The 19,174-nt window shown below is 45.1% G+C and overlaps 2 protein-coding genes across 33 annotated transcripts in view; one reads left to right on the forward strand and one right to left on the reverse strand.

Annotated features, from left to right (window-relative positions):
• The window catches only part of TLK1 (tousled like kinase 1), a 104,033-nt gene extending 98,663 nt beyond the window's left edge, over positions 1 to 5,370 (forward strand). For 15 of the 31 annotated variants that reach the window (XR_005861656.2, XR_005861662.2, XR_005861670.2 and 12 more), the window contains 6 exons: positions 153 to 931; positions 1,715 to 1,812; positions 2,446 to 2,529; positions 3,369 to 3,551; positions 3,984 to 4,124; positions 4,216 to 5,370. The gene's annotated coding sequence lies outside the window, so the exon portion shown is untranslated. Of the gene's footprint in view, positions 1 to 152; positions 932 to 1,714; positions 2,530 to 3,368; positions 3,552 to 3,983; positions 4,125 to 4,215 lie in introns of all 31 variants that reach the window. The other 16 variants (XR_003076230.3, XR_005861673.2, XR_005861676.2 and 13 more) reach the window with 13 other exon arrangements.
• Positions 5,371 to 5,374: 4 nt separating this feature from the next.
• On the reverse strand, positions 5,375 to 19,085 carry GORASP2 (golgi reassembly stacking protein 2). Of its 2 annotated transcripts, none has more exons than NM_001012594.3 (10): positions 18,954 to 19,085; positions 12,426 to 12,506; positions 11,441 to 11,644; positions 10,917 to 11,003; positions 10,356 to 10,486; positions 9,684 to 9,816; positions 9,435 to 9,558; positions 8,950 to 9,036; positions 7,111 to 7,206; positions 5,375 to 6,449 (listed from the first exon to the last, which is right to left on the reverse strand). In NM_001012594.3, exons 1-10 carry the CDS (start codon positions 19,014 to 19,016, stop codon positions 6,130 to 6,132), a joined length of 1,326 nt encoding a protein of 441 aa, NP_001012612.2. In that variant the 5' UTR covers positions 19,017 to 19,085; the 3' UTR covers positions 5,375 to 6,129. The 2 variants fall into 2 exon arrangements, with proteins under 2 accessions (NP_001012612.2, XP_015145130.2); XM_015289644.4 differs by having other exon boundaries at positions 8,950 to 9,039; positions 18,954 to 19,079.
• Positions 19,086 to 19,174: the final 89 nt, after the last annotated feature.

Consider the following 19,174-nt stretch of genomic DNA (forward strand, 5'->3'; position numbering starts at 1 on the left):
CCCAAATCCCTCACAGCCTTCCTACTCCTTTATGACATGCACTTTTAGGCTAAAAATAACCAGAAGTATAATGCAATCCAGAAGGATGTCGTTTTTATTCTTTTTCTTTTCTTTTCTTTTTTTTTTTTTTTTGGCTGCTGGGAATGCAAAAGGACAAGAAATGTGTTAGGAACAGCGCGTTCCTGCCATTGTCACACACGGCGTGCCCAGGGAGCCAGCACAGTTCTTCCCTTTCTCTGACCAGGTGTTGCTTGTAAGATGCACAAGCAATACGTTTCAAATAAAAAACATAACCCATAAACAAAAGGTAATTGTTTTACAAATTCAGCCACTTCCAGTGCCCAGCATGCTCTTTGGCAATACACAGGCTTCCAGTTGCTTTCTATTTTCTTAGCAGTTGCATTCCAGCAGGATTTTATCCAAGCACTGTTTATATGTACAGAAACGTCTCCTCACGTCTGAGGGCTGAGCCTTAGGAAGCCGCTGTCACTGCCTGGGACCACATTTGTTCCGTTCCCTGGTTTGTGAGAGCTCCAACCCACCTGAGGGCACAAACTGCGTTGGGAAATGACTTCTCATTCCTTTTCTTACAATTCCAGCCTAACCATCATGGAGGACCACACCTGACAGGTGCCTGCTGACTGCTACAATTGAGCCAGGGTCTATAGCATTTTCCAACATTTTCTTCCAAATTCTGATGTTCTGTAAGTAAGTTGTGCTGTTTCTCCATGCTTGATTTTTCCAGATCTTGAAGTCATACAACCAATGCACATCTCCAAGCCCATGCAGTGGGAGGTCTGAGGTCTTCAGTTTGTTTTTAAGGAGGACTGTTTTGAAGATTCAGAAAAATATATTTTCTGGAGAAATCAGTTTGGAGGATAAGGCAGAGATGGTGGCAAGGTGAACGCTTCTGGCTCTTCTCTAACACCAGGTGAGAACACAGTGGAGTTTGTTGAAGATGCTTGGTTGTTTGTGGCTAGCATTCGTTTAGGAGCAGGACCTCTGGAACGAGCTGTTTATTCCAGGCAGTTCCGTAACACCCTCACAGCATATCAGAAGGTTCAGAAGAACCAACCCTGGGACCCCATTATGTTCAGCACCTCTTATCAAATGTACAGCTCATAGATCTGCATTGCTTTTACTAGTGACTATTACTGGAGGAAGGTCCTTTAATTAAGTGAAATCTTGATTTATCTTTTAGCATCTTCTTGCCTTACTAGGAAGCTTATGTCAAGTACAGGCTTTGCAGCTTGTGTTTGCCTCTCCTATTTTGTTTCTCAGTCTCTGCTGGGCTTTCATAGCTCACCTGAGCTGCAAATTCCACGAACCAAGCATGTAAATTTGCAGCCACTTGCCTCTGCAAAGAGTAAACAGCTCTCAGCCATGAGAACTGCTATTAAAGTGAGCTGTTTTGCTGGCAGAAGTGGCTTTCCCTGTTGCCGTGGGTTGCCCAAGGTGATTCTGACCTCTGTGGTCTCTCTGAAGTTCTGTTATGGGTGAGCTGAGCAACAGCTTTTAGAAAGGATTAGCTGAGCCTAACAAATACAGGACACTGCGCTGAGAAACGAGTACAACATTGCGCAACTAAGGAGGAGCCCTATCTTCTGATCCCATAGGATCAAAGGCTGGGAACTCCATTATTCGGTCGGGCTGTAAGCTTGTAAGCACAGCACAGTCGCAGTCTTCTCTTAGGGGCAAAATTCTGCCTTTGCAGATGCACGAGTGTGCAGCAGAGAAAGGCGTGTGACCGATGGGCAGAAACGGGGCTGCACTCACCTGCTGGGACTCAGGAGGAGCCTCGCTGAGGAGGAGGTAACAAACTGGTGAACCCCACTTAACCCTTCTCAGCCAGAGCAGGTCTCTGCATGCCCGTCCTGGCTGGGTCTGTGGCTTTTGAATGATGAGTCTTGATGCGATCACTCACGCCAAGTATAACGTGTCACAAAAACCGTGCCTTGGCACTAATGGGCAACTGAAATAATGTGCAAAGGATGTTCCTAAAAAGGACTCATCAGTTCCCAGCGTGAAATTCTAATTTGTTGGTTGCACACTGGCACCATTGTGCATCTATGCACTATGCTTGGTGGCACCTGAGGATTAATGAGTTGAGGCTTCTGGAGAAGGGCATGTTCCTTACTAAGCTTATTAAATCCTGCAGCAATCTGATGTCTAACAAAACATCTGTCCTTCAGCTTTCGTGAAGCTTTAATTCTTTAGTTGGGGTAGGTGATGGGGTGGGCAGAACTGATGAAGAATCACCTGAGCTGAATGCAGTTTTGTTCGACTTGGGGAGCTGTTTTATGAGATTGTTCTTGCACCTTAATGAATTTAAAAAACCCCAGTATGCAGTGGTGAGTATTGGCTCCCCCTTATATGGCAGCTAAAACCCAGAGTTTCTACCACAGATGGTGTAGGCAAATCACATTAAGAATTCTTGCTTTTCAGTAGAGTGCCCAGCACAGCTCTGCCCAGACATGTAGCGAATCCCTGGCACTGTCCTGAAGAATGCACGGAAGACGACTATCAAGTGTGAGTTGCTTACACAGTGTTTACAAATGCAGAAATTTTTTGCAGTGTGATCTTTTTGCCTACATCCATTACAGGATTCAAACATAAAATGAGAGAGATTCTAGGTGCCCAACCCCTATTGATGAGCCCAACCCTCAGCTTGATGCCAGCGAGGCCTCTGTGGCGGGGAGGGATTGTGAGCACATGTGACTAGTACAGAACAAGCTCAGTGTGTAATTGAGGAAGCCATCACAATCAAACATCGCTGATCCTTATCCTGCCCCCTTCAGCTTGATTCCTTAAGCAGCACTCACTTGAATATTACCCAGAGCTCTCCTTCAGCATTGTAGTATCTATAACAAGTCCCTGCCTGTAAAGAGCTGTTTTCTTCAAAACAAACTTTGCCCCTGCCCCCATGGTTAGCTTGGAAAGCTTGCAGCAAAACTCTGCATCTTTGAAATAGCTTAAGCTCAGCCCTTTGCTGCCTTCAATAAGTTGGTTTCAGTTACCTCTCTGTGATTCTTCAGGGTACTATCTAGCATACAGCAGCCAGCTGGCAACCATTTGAATACAGTGTCTGCTGGAGAAAAAAATAAGAAGAGGGAATATCATCGCTGCAAAGCCTAATCTTACGAATTAGGCCAAAAGGAACTATTGCATGCCATCTCGTGGCACCACACAGCTATTTCCCAGAAACACGCTGGAGCTCCAGCTGTGTCAGTGAGGTTTAACATTTGACGGGTTTGCTTAAAAAAATGGCTGCCAGGATCCTAGAAAGAGCCTATTGTGTGGCCAGGCTGAAGCTATGAAGCATTCATCACTGTTAACACTTTACCCACGTTTGTGCTCTGACTTTGTAGCCTCGGCAGCCGTCTCCTGGCACTGCAGCAGAGACTCAAGCTGCAGAATGCACCTCTTCAGCGTGTGTGTGGTTACTCGAGCAGAGCTGTAGCTACGCCCCTGCACTCGCAACACGCATCTCAAGCACTGAGCAGCACTGGCCCCAGAGCAGCCTTCTGCAGAACAGGATGCTCCACCTTACAGTAAGTCACGTGCACTTTCTTCATTCTGATTTACATGCAGGGCTTGAGCTGCCCATGGTATGGTGGCCTTGTCTTCTGTCAGCACAGGAAGAATTCCATGTGTTGGTGTTTAAAATAAAGCTGATACACCTATTCCTAACTGCACATTATCAGATGAATACATAAATTCATGGAAACAGGGTTATGTTAGCTATCAGCTGTCAGTCCCTTGGTGTACCTTAAGTACCTCTGTAAATGTCCCTCTGTCCTAAGGGGAGAAAAGTCGTCACAGAACTCTTTGTCAAGAAGTGATATAGGTACAATTTCACTAAATCAAGCTAAGGAGATGTGAAGCACCAGGACAGAGTACAACAGTACGACTGTAGGTCCTTGCTTATGTCCTAAGTGCCTGGTTTTGACTCTTTTTTTTTTTTTTTTTTCTTTTTTTTTAAGGCTTCGTAGCTGGGAGCTTACAGCTGAAGTGCTGCACCACCGAATCACTTCCACACTTGAAGCTGTGTTATCTTTAGCAGAACTGCTTCTGGCTACACTGAAACACTGCCTTGCTTCCATTACTCTCATAATCATCACAATGTGAGTATATAAAGCAGTCAGGGACCTTAAAATAGCTAACAGAAATGCATGACTTCAGCCTAAGCATTCTATTCTATTTTTTGGCTACTAGGGACAACTACGCAACTACAGAAGTCCACAGCTTGCAGTTGGAAAGCATAAAACGTGCCGGCTAACTTGAGATGTTACTCTGAAGAACATCATACCACACTAACAACAGAAAAGGCATGAAGTTGTGATCAGCATCTTGGTAACAATTGCTCTACATTGGGTATGTGACAAAACCTTTATTTCTACTGCTCTTGGATTAGAGAAGGAAAGCAACTTTGTCGAGGCCTCTGACTGGGTCAGTGTGTAAAGTAGTACCAGGAAAGGCTGTTAGGCCAGTGAGGCTTTATGAAGCTCAGAAGTAGCAGACATTCTTTGTACAGAGCAAAGAAAAGAGGGAACATCCTTGTTCTTATTCCAAAGTTTAATTCTGATATATGTGACACTGGAGTTACAAAATAAATCAAAAGATACATTCTGAGAAGCGCTGAGCCGTGTACTTACCAAGGCAGAGGGACTTCAAACTCCAAGCAGTTGAGAAAATAAATTGCTAGCAGTGTGAAAAAGGATTTGGGGTCTTTAACAGATCTCCAAATAGATAATAGGTGATGAGGGAACATGGCAGTGGTGGGCAAGAGGGAAGACAAATGCTTAAGGGATAAAGATAAGACAGGACAGCAAGTATTAGATAAGGCTTCCACTTGAACTAATTTGAAATGTTACGATCAGCAATTAAATGCAACTGCTGTTCCAAAGAGTGATCAGGCACACTGCATCGCCAAAAGGAGACAAGCTGCAGATAACTGATGACAGCCAGAAGTCGGACCGTGGTTGGAGTAAGCATGTATAAGTGAAATTCCAGTAGTACAGTACTGGAGTAGTGTGGAAGCATCTAACCCCAGGAGCTGAGGCTGTCAGCTGGAGTACAGCACACATACCAGGCTCCACAAAGTGCATCATCTGCTCTAATCCCACAGTGTTCATCCTGAACATCGGTCTGAAAAAAAAACATGAATCGCTTGCAGGCAGATTTTGTGACTCATTGCTGCAGCGGATCTAACCAACCACTGCTGGCCCTGCCTGCGTGCGGACGTCTGGCATTCCTTCTTGGATGCATTCCTCAGGAGAAGAGCCTTTTTACTGATTTGTACCAGAGAGCTGAGCTAAAACCAGAAAAACTTAAAAGCATTAAATAAATAAATGTGCTATTTTGTCACAAGGGATGAAATTCCAGGAATTTATTGCTGTACGTCTGCTTAATCCATTAATTTGTCTTACAGTAGTCATGAAGTGCCAAATTGTGTGCTACATGTAACATATATCCTGTTTTCCCTTCCAAATGCCATTTTACAGTGGGTGTGTGAAGCAACACAGCAGCGGTCACAAAACATGGCTTGAGCTTCTCTCAAGAGCTTAAAAATAAAGATTTGTATACAAGCTGAATACCAACACGTTAGTTAACAGGTCACTCAGCAATTCTAATAGAAATATCTTTAGGTGGAAGTTTGCACTGTTAAAATGTACTGTTCAGACCAAACATCCTCATCCCCACTGCAGTAACAAGATGATACTTGCAAAGACAAGAACTATGGTATGTAAATGTCACACGCAAGAACTGCTTCATTTCTATCAGAAGCAAAAATTGCTACTTGGAAGCAAGGAGAGGCCTAGCTAAGGCTATCAGCCTTTGTTAAAAACATACACGTCCAAGTTTGGCAGTGGAATTCTATTTACCACCTTGAATGTTTCTTTATTGTGGTTGTTTTGTTTTGGTTTTTTGGTTAAGTACAAGTATTCTTCTTCCCCTCCCACCCAGAACACTTTATAAATCCCCTTTATTTTTATTATACTTCCATATTATTTACAAGACTCCTAAAGATTAGGTACAAACTAGTATGAAATTAATGATAGCTTGCTCTTCAAATATGCATCCCATGGCTAAATAAATACCAAGCCATTCTGACAGAGTGATCTGGAGTTACGATTCAGAAGCATGTGTATCTGTGACGCTGGACGCCTTCTCATTCACAGCAGAGGATTCACTTGATCTGTCAACAATAGTCGCCTTAGAAGTTGGGGTAGCACTATCCAAGGTGAGCGGAGAGGTCTGTTCTACATTTACAGTAGTGCCAGGATCAACAGAAAAGCTTCCAGCTTGAGTCATGGTGGGAAGCAAATCTGTAGGTACTGTAGATACCTCTGTTACCAAAGGAAGCAGAGGAACGCATTTTGGTGGCATCAATGGAGGCGTTATTCCCATTAGATTCAGAGGTGGCAAAGAAGGAAGGGTTGGCATGCCTAAGAATAAAAAAAAGAGCAGTCAGCTGCTATATACCACACACAGATCTAGACAGATTCTTTGTTAGCTTAACATCTTCCCCTTCTCTAATCCCCTATTATCCTTGGAGAGAACTCAGCAAGTTTGTTTCAAAGCCTGATGCATCTATTTCAGAATCAAAGAATCAGAACAAACTTGTTTGCTTCTAGTGCTCTAGGCAGATGGGACTAAAATACTAATACTGATAATTACATTTTCCTGGCCAGCAACAAGAAGTTGGTGAGAACTTACTCTGTGTAAGCTTCTAATTTCTTTCTCCTTACTCCACGCGCATCTTCAGCACTTCGATTCAAAACTATACATATAATATTAGTTGGAACCTCTGGCATTCAATCAAGGTTCTTTGATCTCCTTGTCTAAGCAAACAAGGAAACACTGTGCCTTTTTCTACCTGTAACTATGTACTTTTTTTCTTGGCACAGGACAATCCCTGCAGAGCTCATAAATAGGGTAACATAAGATGAAACAACTAAACACAGAGGTTTAGCGTTAGTTTCTCTCATTTCCAGCAAACGCTCCATTTATCCTCTTCAGGACTCCACCAGATGGTTCTAAATGAGTGTCAAAGATTGTCACGGACAGACCTGCTATTACAGCTTTTCAATTTGCAGGAGCACTTACCAGGCTGTACCATTTCTGGAACGATGTGTGGTGCCGGTAAATTAAGTTTGGACAGATCAGTCAGGTTGGGAAGCCCTGCTGGTAATGGCATCAGACCTGAGAGAAGAGTGAAAAAATGACAGTTCAAAACTTGGAGTTGTGTTTTTTTTTTTTAATCTCTGAGTGCTTCTGAGATCTTATTGATTTAAGTTGTATGATATTGCTTTACATTTTAGCATCCTTTCATATAAAAACACTTGTTCGCCTGAGTTTCACCTATGAATGAACAGTTGCCTTTAAAATATAGAAATCCCACTGCTTTTCTTATTTCAAGGAATTCAGAGGTGTATTTCTGAAGGTTTAGTTTTCAACAAAGATGGTTGTGTGACTGCAGAACTCTACTAGAAGCCCTCTATTCTTAATCTGAGCGCAGGAGATGATTGTAATAGGATGAAATTCAGAAGAAAACAGCATTAAAGAAAGTTGGACATGTTAATACTACAGTAACAATGGGGAGAAGGAGGAAAACATCTAAAAGCAGACCACAGTGCACCTATTTTGATGAAAAGCAGCCTTCCTGGCCTATCTAGAAATTTATTAGCCACAAAGGCTGACATCAAATAAGTCAAAGAACTTTCAGTTCAGTTACAAGCAGCTTTGGTTTGATTTTCTACAACCCCCAGCTGGAAAAATATGGAAATTTTTCCACACAGACTGACTCAAATTTTAAACCTTGATATATTTAAGACCTACAATTTCACTATTACACGCATGCAAATTGTAAGCAGTGTCCTGGTAGTTTTCCAAAAGGCAACCATACTACTGAGAGAACAAAGTGTATGAGAAATCTGTACTTTCACGTTTTAGGAAAGGAGTTCACGCAACAGGAAATGAACAACCATTAACAAGCTAAACTTAGTGATCTGCCATTTTACCTACACAGTACAGGACTGAAGTTCCCCACCTTGTATGCTGGCACTCAGCTTTCCTACACAGCACCTTCTATGTTACAGAGCATACATGCAAACATCACTTCAAATCTTGGCCTACTTGTCTCACAGCACACACAACAAAACGCAGTTCCTTCAGCAGTTTGGGATTGGTACTACTGCACCAATGACATGACAAAACCCCAAACAAACCTTATTGTATGCACTACAAGGATTTCTGGCATACCAGGGCTCAATACATTCGTAGTTATCAGAAAAAATGCTCAATACTTTGTAGACAGACATCTGTTTTTGTGTTACTGGCTTAGGTTACTAAATAATTCAGAAACAGTAACTGCAAGGTGCAGCTGTATGCTGTTAGCCATCTAGTTATATGAAGAACGAGCTGAGCATCAAAAAGGAGGCCACTGAAGTGGAGTTTTAAAAGATGAAAGTAATGCAGCAACAGGCAAGAAATGCCTTCCGACATCTTTTTTTCTGCCCTGATGTCTGAGGGAAAAAATACAAAGTGGCACCCAGCTTCACAGTTTCCAAAGTATTTTGCAACATACAGTGTATGAAACGTAACAAGAAACAATGTACCAACTCAAGGACCCCTGCAAATAATAGCACAGCTAACGCCTGGAGAAATCCTCAGTGCTATATCTATTGGGCAGGGGCCTAACAGGTCAATGAATATCAGCTTTCTTGCCAGCTCAGCCCTCTGTGCTACAGCCATGCTGTGCACATGGCTCTTCAAAAACAATTCATAACATTACAGAGGATGTATAAAAGTGTTCTGATATGAAATGCCTACATTGTGTGAAGCTGTAGCCCCCCAGCCCCAAAAAACCGTGGAAGAGACCAGCTGTTCCCTTTTTTCTTTTAAGGTTTTGTTTCAGGAACATCTCAAGCTATGTCACCTACTCACCAGGTAGTGTTGTTGCTGGGTTAACTGGTGGCACGGAGGTAAGGGACTGACTGACCTGCGGTGGTAACAACGGGACTGTCGGAACTCCTGCTGGAGCACACAGGAAAACAAATGTCAATTTTAAGAGTACTACACTTCAGTGATTGTAGTCCTCAAGAGAGTACAAATGAATAATTGCTCACAGGAGATTTGTTATTTGCCTTAAATAACCATAAAACACTGACGAAGAAAAGCAGTATTCTGAATAATACACATCTTCTTTCTGATAGACGTTATCAAATCTCTTCTGAGCAAGTAAAGCACACTCAGGTTACAAAGTGAAATACATTATTACAGCACTCCAGCCTTTGTTGTTCAGAAAAGTTTGGGAAGGAGAAAGAGAGAAGTTTATTTTCCCTTCTGCCCTCTATTAAACCAATGGAAACACGTGTGAATCCAAAGAAGTCAATCCACCTGAGCATTTTGGGAGTGACTTCCATACTGACCTGTACTAAGAACATTACTGACAGTAGTCGAGGGCGAGCTAATAGAAAGTCCTGACAGACTCTGCTCGAGTCCTGCTGGCCCAGGGGGTAATGCCGGTGAGGGGTTAACTGATGACAGCTGAACCTTTTCAGGAGGAAAAAAGAAAAGTTACATAATCTGGGTTTGTTTTCATAAGAGCCAGTAAAAGCAGAAAAGTGACAAAACCCCATAATCCATATTACAGAGCCAAAGAGGTGACTACAACTTACCTCTGTAAAGCCATCTTTGAGAGGACTGAGAGATGCACTGGGCAGCTGTCCTGGGAGAGAGATCTTCTTTCCCTCTTCAAATGGGCGCGTAGGTATCCTATGCAAATACCCATAGCCAATGCCACACCCTAGGCTTTTAAAATATGAACACAGAAGTCAGTAAAATAACTTTATTATTAAGACTCCACAGCAAGCAATGCACAGATGACTCAAGGTGACAGCAAGTTTCAAGATCAGCTCTGTACAATCATTTGTGTTTACAGAAAAAAAGGCCAAGTATCTGCTATGGAGAAATAACACCATGAGACAACAGAACCAGGAATTCTCTAACATTCAGCAATGAACATTTAGCACAGAAGTTTTATTGTTCTTTAAACCAACCAGCTGTATCAGCTGTATCGCCATGGAATTCAACTTATACCTACTGTTTGCAGCTGCCTGTTCAGGGTATACTACAGCCTCTTTAGTATTTGAAGTGCAGTAATGCAGAAAGCATTACTAACTAAAACTGAATTTCAAGTAAATATGTAATCGACTACAGCAGAAACTGCTTGGATATAAGGGCAGTCTTTTCTGGGTATTGCAAAGAATGAAGTGAGCAGCTTTTAGACTAGTGCTGTAATGAAGCTGTCCCACCCCTCCTCGCCCCCAGTAATGTACTTTTTCCCTTACCTGCCTTCTCCACCCCAGGCAGAATTTGGAGTTATCACCACTTCCCGGCAGTTATCTGTGTCTGTGTTATATACATAAAGTTTTAATGGCTTTGCTTCATGTGTTTCAATAAGGGAAAAGAGATCTTCAGTCTGCAAAAGGATAATAATGACCTTATTTATGTCAAATTATAACGACAACATGATGAGACCAGCTTCCTAGTCCTAACTTTCTGTAACAGAACCTAATAGGTGCTACACAGTGCAGTCGTGGTGCCGCTGTCTTATCATAAGGGCAACTCAGAAGAAATATGGAACAACCTCAGATTTGAAATCTGCTATTTGAATTACTTAACATTAGCATTGTGTAGTCTAATATCTGCCTTCATAAAGATATTTAGGAGCAGTTCTTATTTCCATAGTTGCATTTAAGCACAGTGAAGAGGCAATGAGTCAGAATTTCTTCCTTTTTGTATTAAGTTACTTCAGTTAGCACTGATAGAAACTGATAGAAAGAAAATAGTATATTTTCTAGTTAAGAATAAAAATAAATGAACACAAAGAAACTTAAGCACACACATACCTCATTCATGACAGTATCTGCTCCAATGATATAGTCGCTATGAGGTCTGAGCCCAGCTAATGCAGCAGGAGAGTTTGGTTCCACTTCCTAGTTTTAAGAAGGAAAGTTACAAAACATTATAGAACAGCCAGGGTGCTGCAGAACAGCTTACATACACACTTCATACAAGTTTGGAGTCGGGCAGACAAGCCTTTCAACTCTGATCAAGTTTTCAACCCAGGGAGTAAAACAGACCTGAGACTGTAAAACAATGGCTGGATGACAGTCTCGTAAGTTACTGTTACAAGGGGATCTGAATACTGTGCAGTAAAACTGATAGAAATATAAGACTTGCTAATGCTCTCAGACACTGTTTTACTTCAAAAGCCTTTCAAAAAACAAAGCCAATGAACAGAGAACAGAGCAATTTCATCTCAGGCCTTGCACACTCCCTTGCAAGTTTCTTTCCAGTAAAGAGACTGAGAAAGTTTAACAGCAAACAACAAATTTTGGAGAAAGAAAAGTACTTGGAAGTCTGTACATACCAGTACGTGCCACACGTTTTCATTGGCCCCATCGAAGCTACAGAAACGAATGCTCACCCCCAGCAGGCCCTGCCCCCCCCACATGTTGCTGGGCGTCACGGATGTTTCCCTCAGTTCCAGTGTCTTGCTGCTGTACACCAGCATTTTTACAGGTTTTTCAACATTTGCTTTCAACAGGTCCTTGAGAGTGTCATTGTCTTTATTCTGTGAACGATCAAACAAAAGTCTGATTTAGTGTTGAACACAGCAAGCATCCCATTCTACAGCACCACTCTTCTATTTCAGAGGCCCAATGAATGCAGGCATTCTTAACTCTGCAATTAAATTCCTATCACAGAAGACCAATTCCAAACTGCAAGTTTGGAGAACTAAGTATGGGGCCTACTTATGCCTCCAGAGAACAAAACCCTTTCAAGTAGAGCAGATATGCCCAGAGCAGAGATAAGGATAATTCACCATAGGCTGAGCTCTTTCCATACGCTCTCAGACGTGCCCAGCAGCTCTGCAGAGGCTTTCATGAACACAGCCACATAGGAAGAGCTTATCCACAGCTTCTTTCTGCTGCTCTGATGGTTTGCTCTGCTTGGAAACTTTCTCACATGATTCCTGCCCTGCTAACAGCTTTGACAACAGTTCTTTCAACCATCTTGTTTTGACTGAAATGAGTTCACGGGTTCTCACACAGGCAGTTTTATGGAGCACGGTGGGCACTAGCACAAGCAGTGAGAGGTACAGCAGCAGGCGTTCTCTCCTGCTGGTGCAGATGTTTGCAGAGCCCTGCATCCCCACTCCTCAGCTTCATCTTTGATGGAATTCTAACTATAAGGTGAAAGAAATTGATCTTGGAAGCAGTCAAGCCTTCCTATCTTAAGCCAAGGATATATTATACACATTTCAATACAGGAAACAGAATTATCCATAGCAGTAAGATCCCCAGCACGCTGCTTGTTTCACAGTCAGCATTACACAACAGCTGCATACTTACCAACCTCGAACCGTTAATAGACACAATAAAATCAAAGAACGGCTCCAATCCAGCCCTGTGACCTGGGGAGTTTTCTTGGACCTAAGAAAATTAAACAAGAGTTTAGCAAAAGTGTTCCAATGCTGACTTACAGATCAGAGTTGCATTTCTAGTTGGACAAACCGTAGTTTTAGAAGGTGCTGATAATTGTACGTACTTTGTATTTGTTCACATTTAATCTTTTGGGCCAAAGAAATCTCTCACTCAAAAAACAAAGCGCAATTATTTTAATTGAGGGACGCCAGCAGTAACCGCTCACCCGGACAAACAAACAACTCTGCACAGGTTGGTTAAAAAGCAGCATTTTTCCCCAGAAGCACCAACACCCGGACCTGCTTTTTAGCTGACACTCCCTAGAGGCCCAGGAGAGCCGCAGCTGTGTGAGCACAGGTTGCCATCCCGCGGTCACAGCACACCCATCACCTGCTGACGTTGACACCGCTCTGAGGGCGCCCACACGGCCTGCGATCCGCTGCCACACAGCACAACCAAAGGGACGCGGGCTGTCCTGCAGCCGCCGCCACTCACATAACTTATGACGGGGCCTTACTACTGGGCACACTGCCCTCAGAACGTGAAAGGATGCTTCTAATTCCAAATGGAACAGCTGAGAGACGTACTTTGGTTGTTTATTCATGATGACACGCATTGCCAATAGACAAAAGTAACCCCAATACAGCTATCAGATTTCTCCCGCAGCCTTTGGAGCAAAGCGTACCTTCCTTTATGTGTAAGCTGATTCTTACTCGTTAGCTTTTTCTTCTACCTGCTACGTTCACCTTCTGAAAGCTCTGTGAAGTGTCAGCCTTTACCGTGTGGTTTGTCACACGTTAATCCACCTGACAGGCCTGGTACAAATCCGGGCCCTCATTCAGTGCCCGTCTGCTTCTGCAGGAACTGAGCTTTCTTAATGTGACTCATCTAGAAAAAAATACTGTAATGTGAGGAAAAAAACCACACTTGCTAGCTACTAAAATTGGCCTGTTTGGATCTGTTTACCTCCTCCTGATACACTCACGAAGTCAGAGGTTGGATAAAGCTCAGATGACTCACAGGGAGCCTGCTGTAACAGATGCCAGAAGCCTAGGACATTAGTATCCCCTAGTCTCAACATTCATTAAAGAAAAAATAATCTGGAATCAGTAGTTCCACCAATTGCTTTCAAAATTTGGTAAGGCAGCCAAGTACAGATTCGACATTATCCCAGTCAAAGCAATAAAAACAACTGAGGGAGAAATCACATCACAGAAACCCACAATTGCAAGCAGAAGTGTCTCTGCAAGGCGCCTGCCTGCACCTCGCATACAGCACTCTGGCTGGGGTGCAGGCTGGCAGCTCAGCAGCCGTGTGGCAGCTGTGGGAGCACAGCTCTGCGCCAGGCAAGCAGCCCACAGCCACACCTCATGGAGACGCTTTGTAGGAGCACCTCCAACAGATGAGGACTATATATGCTCAGCATCCATCAGCGTCAGGCTCACCGGCACCCGAAATTGACAGATTTGGTGTTCTAAGTACATTACTCACAGTCTGCCCAAAAGGATGGGGGAACTGAGAGTTCCCAAGTTCTGACAGATCTGATTGCAGCAATTATGTCCACATATTGCACACCTCCTCCCAAACCCACTGAAATCCTGAACACTTCACATGGTCAGTTTCTAAGAGCACGCGGAGGCTGCCAGAAAGCCGTATCTGAAGGAAATCACGGCCTTACAGCTGCATAAATCACACAGAGGTACACAGCTGGACGTCCCCCTTTTGCCAGCACGCTGCCCATGATGTACAGATTCAGGCGTAGTTCTTTATTTCCCAGCCTTATTTGGGCCCACTGACACTGATGCAAAACTATTTTTACACCTGACAGTCTCAGAAAAAAACCCGGGAGTGCTGAGTTCATTCCACGAGAGAACTCCCCTCCCTAAGGAGGTGATACCTTCAGCCCCCACAACGCCACCACAGCCCCCGGCTTCCAGCTGCGCCCCACTTCCAGCTGCTACCAGCCAGCATGCAGCATCCAATGCACAGCATGGCTCACTGCAGGGAGCTCTGAGGTCGGGGTGCTTCTGGGAAGCACAGCAGTAAGGGATAACCAGCGTCCTGGGAAACACCAGGGCACAAAAACCTTGCTGTTACCAACAGAAATAATAAAGATCCCATTTATCTGTGCATAAGTTCTCAGCCCTTGGTGCATCTCTGTACTTCCCAAGTACTGAGTCACTTATCTTTGTAATTGAGTAAGGATTGAGGAGGAAAAAAATATATTCAAGTGATACCACTCACAACAGTTGCCAGAGCAGGCACGATCCCACCCGTAACAGCTTGGGAAGCCTCGTTCTCTAAAAGCCAGCTGTTATTTCAGACATATATGTTACAGACACCTGTGGGTAAGTGAAGAAAACCCGTGGAATGCTGAATGCCAGGAGGCAGAGGAGGGCTCTGTGACCCCTTCAGCCCCATCTAACTGTGCAGGACTTCAGTTGCTCACCAAGATGGCAGCACTGCTTATTGCACTTTGCTGTCCGGTAACATGCTTCAAGGTCAGGGCACTGATATCCAACTGTACCACTGAGAAAACTTCTTCAGTAACACATGCAGTTTCTTTTTTTGCTGAAAATCTTTCCAAACACTGTAACTCTATGCCTACTTGGCACGTGTTATATTTTACACGTTATAATGTGGTCACAACGTTAGGCCCTGAGCTACAGTATGGGGGGCTATGTGGAAACCATGACTTCTGGAAGCAGAGGAGGGCTCTCATCATCTGTGAAAGTAGCATGTCTTCTACAAGTGCCACTTAAGCTTCATAGAAGCCTCACTTCAGCACTACATACACAGCTTTCAGGGGGCAGAAGCTCCAAAGCTTCCCCCCCCACAATAAGAAATCCTTACTAAGTTACTTTATTAGAAATAAAATGCTGCATAAACAGGTTTGCTTGGTACTTCTTTTACACACTCCACAATGGGCAATAAGAGCCCATGATGTACAGTCTATAAGCCATTCCTGTTAGGTCTGACAGAACCACTTTTATTTCCGTCAGCTATTTCAACCACGTGACACAGTATAACTATTAATTTCTTTACGAAACAACCTGTGTTTGAGACAAAAAGCTTCATAAGCTTTTTAAAGAAATAAATCCCCTCCACACGGCATCAGATTTCACTCTTAGCACAGAGCACTCACATCAAGCATTCAAAAACAGAGCCCCCTTTAGAAGAGAAAGCTCCTCTTTATGGCCACACGTTTGTGACTCCACCACAACAAACGGAGGCACTCCCGTTAAGTTAGAGATCTCAACTTTGGGCACTGTTGGTGAGAAGAGCACACAACACAGTAACGTAATCTCCAGCATCTCGGGTCATTTATGTCAGAACGAACCCACAGATCGCTCCAAGGGTGTGCAAACTACAGCAGTTTTCCATCCGCACTGCTCAACAATTAAGCTCTAAAAATTCTGTTTCCATCTAGTTTGAAGAGCAGAAACAAACATGTATTGAGCGTGCACAGGGGCAGACTGCTGCCCTACTCTGACACATCACTTGTGTTAAAGGACACACATTTGCTTCTGTCAGAAGAACAACCAGCAGTGACACCTCCTAGCAGGAGCTCAGGGCAGGTGCTGTCAGCCTGGGAGGCACTATGACAAACTTAGCAGCTCGTTACATGAATCGCTAAAGGGAAGTCTACAGCAAAAGCATATATGACAAATAAAGATGTGTTCTAAAAAATTGCTTCAAACACGTGACAGATCATTGGGTCTGCCTACAAAGAGATTATGGCAACAAAACAGTTTGTAACTTTTGCCCCTTCTTAAAGGAAAACTGGTTGTGTTTCAGTGCCTAGGAAGCCCTGCAGGGCAATCCCGAGAAACTCTTCCCATCTCATACACATGTGATGAAACTGCTTTCCTTCTGCAGTGGATTCATACTTCCTGTTATATGTGAATGATAAAGAAAACCTCACAACAAGAGCAATACTGCTAAAATGCAGCGCAGAAGTGCCAAAAAGACTCAAGCAATCTGCAGAAAAGATGTGAGAAATTAACAATTAAAGCCTTCATATCATCCACTCGCTCTGTGTTTCCGGTCCTGCTCCAAATGACCCACACAGCACCTCCCACCAGCTCAGCAGGGAGGTGGTTTGTGCTGTCTGGACATCTCATTACAGGAAACCTGGGCCTCGTGGCTCTCGCTTTGTATATCCTCGTTGGCAACTTCTGCAGGGCTCCAGGGTCCTTCTGAACAACACAGCCCATTTGTTCCATGGCTTCCTAACACACAGCTCTCACTTACCCACCCTACCCACACAGATACTCCCAAAAACTGGACACAGTTTTTTCCTGAGGTTTTCCAACACGGATGAGATGTTCAAGATCTACCACTATACCCCATTTATATAAGTTCGGCTTCTCCAAAGAAATCTAACCCTATCTGAAACACAGGTATACACACATACAGATATATAGATAGATAGATAGATATAGATACATATATATATATATATATATATGTATAATATGTATATGTATATATTACCCAATTAAAACACTGAGCTCACAAGTAAAGCCTGCTCAGGTTCAGACGGGAAGTCAGAACACACAACCCCACCAGGGTCAGGTGCAGGGCAGAGCTCCTCCAAAAGGGCAGCTGAATGCTTTGCCATTGAAGAAACGTTTGCAGAGCACCAACTACAGAGTTACGCTTGGAAGAACTAAGGAGGAAAGCTCTTGCCAATATATGTCACATATATTTCAATAGAAGCAGTCCACATTACAGTTGTTGAACTTCAGAGCTTTTCTCTACTTTGGGCCTGTGATCCCAATAACATCCAGCACTGGCTGAGCTCCTTTCTGACCAGGATTGTGATGCAATCTCAACGTCTAACAACAGAAAAAATAGCCGTTCATGGTTGTGGCATCTGAAGACATTGGCAGGAAGGCAGGGCAGTGACAGAGACCCACAGAGGCTTCTGTGGGTACTCCCTGCGCTTGATGGGGAAACGCTGTCCTCGCACAAATGCACTCCGTCAGTGTGCACCTAGCAATTGCATTTACAAAGACTGGTAATTAAACACTGCCACCTCAAGCCACAGCAGAACTACTGCAACCAAAAGGTGCACAAACGACAATAGAATTGTCAGATTCTAGGATTATAACAAAAAACAAGTGGATTAGTAAGCTGTGATGCATCTCTTACAACGCACAGTGTGCTCTCATCAAACAGCACGAGCTGATGAGTACGACAGAACTAACAGCACACTGCTTATTCTACAGCCCTCCGAAGTAAAAAGCAAACCACATTAACACTATCCCATGCTGAAAGAACACATCTCTTTCAGAACACACCTTTCACCTGTCCAACGACAAACGCACATTTTGAGGTGGAAAGATCAAAATGGATTATTACACATTAGCTAAATAAAAAGGAATAAACAAGGCCCGCCGTGACGTTAGCTTAGATGGAAGTGTCAACACATGACTGTTTGGATCTGCTCAGAATGTCATCGTTTGCTTTCCAACAGCATCATACAACATTTTAACACCCAGAAGACCCTCTCTGTCCGTTCTCTATACACAGAAACCGGACAAGCCAAAGCAGCGCTAATTCACAAGGGCAGTTCCCGTGCCCCTTCGTGTGCCCAAAGGGTGGCACTGTCTGGAGGCAGAGCTGACGTGGAAGGCTGGATGCCAACAGCCCCCCAGAGCAGCACTCACCATAACGGTGCTGCTGCTCTCGCTATGGCATGGGGCAAACACACAGCGACGTGCACACGGCTGTCAGCTGCTGGCAAAGTTCCCGCACTGCCCCGTGCTTCAGATCCAAGGACAGAACCCACCTACTGTTCTGCTCATCGAGTGCGAGCCCTGTGCTACAGCAAAGACTCGCACAAGGCCGCTCACAGAACCTCCGGCACAGCCTACCAAAATATTTACTGCACGCAGAACTGCGGTGAAGCAGAGCTGTGCAGTTACTCCCTACAGCAGCGAGGCCTTCCTGGGTCGCCGGACACGGCCCGCAGGAGCAGCGCTGCCCCGCAACACTCCGACGTGCTCCCCCAGCAGCGCCGAGGCGCCGATGCCCACAGCTCCCGTCAGCTGCCGTGACGGAGCGCCTGACAGCTGCGCGCCGCGCAGCCCGGCCAGACGCCGGCACGTTAAAAGCGTTTTTTAAAGGAAAAAGAGGGAGAAGCGGCACCCCGCCCGCCGCCCCTTCGGCCCGGCTGCAGCCGAGGCGCGGCACGACGCAGGCCAGGCCGGGCCCCTCGGCGCGGCTGAGAGCTCAGGAGCGGCCCCGGGAGCGACGACGCGGCCCGATCCCGCCGGCGGGGCGCCCAGGGCTCTCCGCTCCCCTGACGGGGGCCTCACCGCGCCGCCCTCAGCCCCGGCCCGGGGGAACCGCCCGCCCGGGGGGCCGCTCGGGGCGCGGAGCCGGGGCAGAGGCCCATCGGCGGCCGCCAGCCTGTCGGCCTCCAGGGCCCGCGCCCGCCTCTCTCACCCGCAGGACGTGGTAGCCCTCGGTGCCCCCTCCGGGAATCTCCACGCTCTGCGATGCGCCCATGGCGGCGGCGGCCGCACAAAGCCCGGCGGCACGGACGTGGCACTCGCTCCCGCCCGCCTCGGCAGGGGCGGGGCAGGCCGCGCGCGGGGCACGCCGGGACGCCGCGCTGCAGCGCCCCCTGCCGGACGCGGGCCGCCGCCGGGCGTGATGCCGTACGG

This window comes from Gallus gallus, chromosome 7 (genome assembly GCF_016699485.2).
Source record: "Gallus gallus isolate bGalGal1 chromosome 7, bGalGal1.mat.broiler.GRCg7b, whole genome shotgun sequence".
NCBI lineage: Eukaryota > Metazoa > Chordata > Aves > Galliformes > Phasianidae > Gallus > Gallus gallus.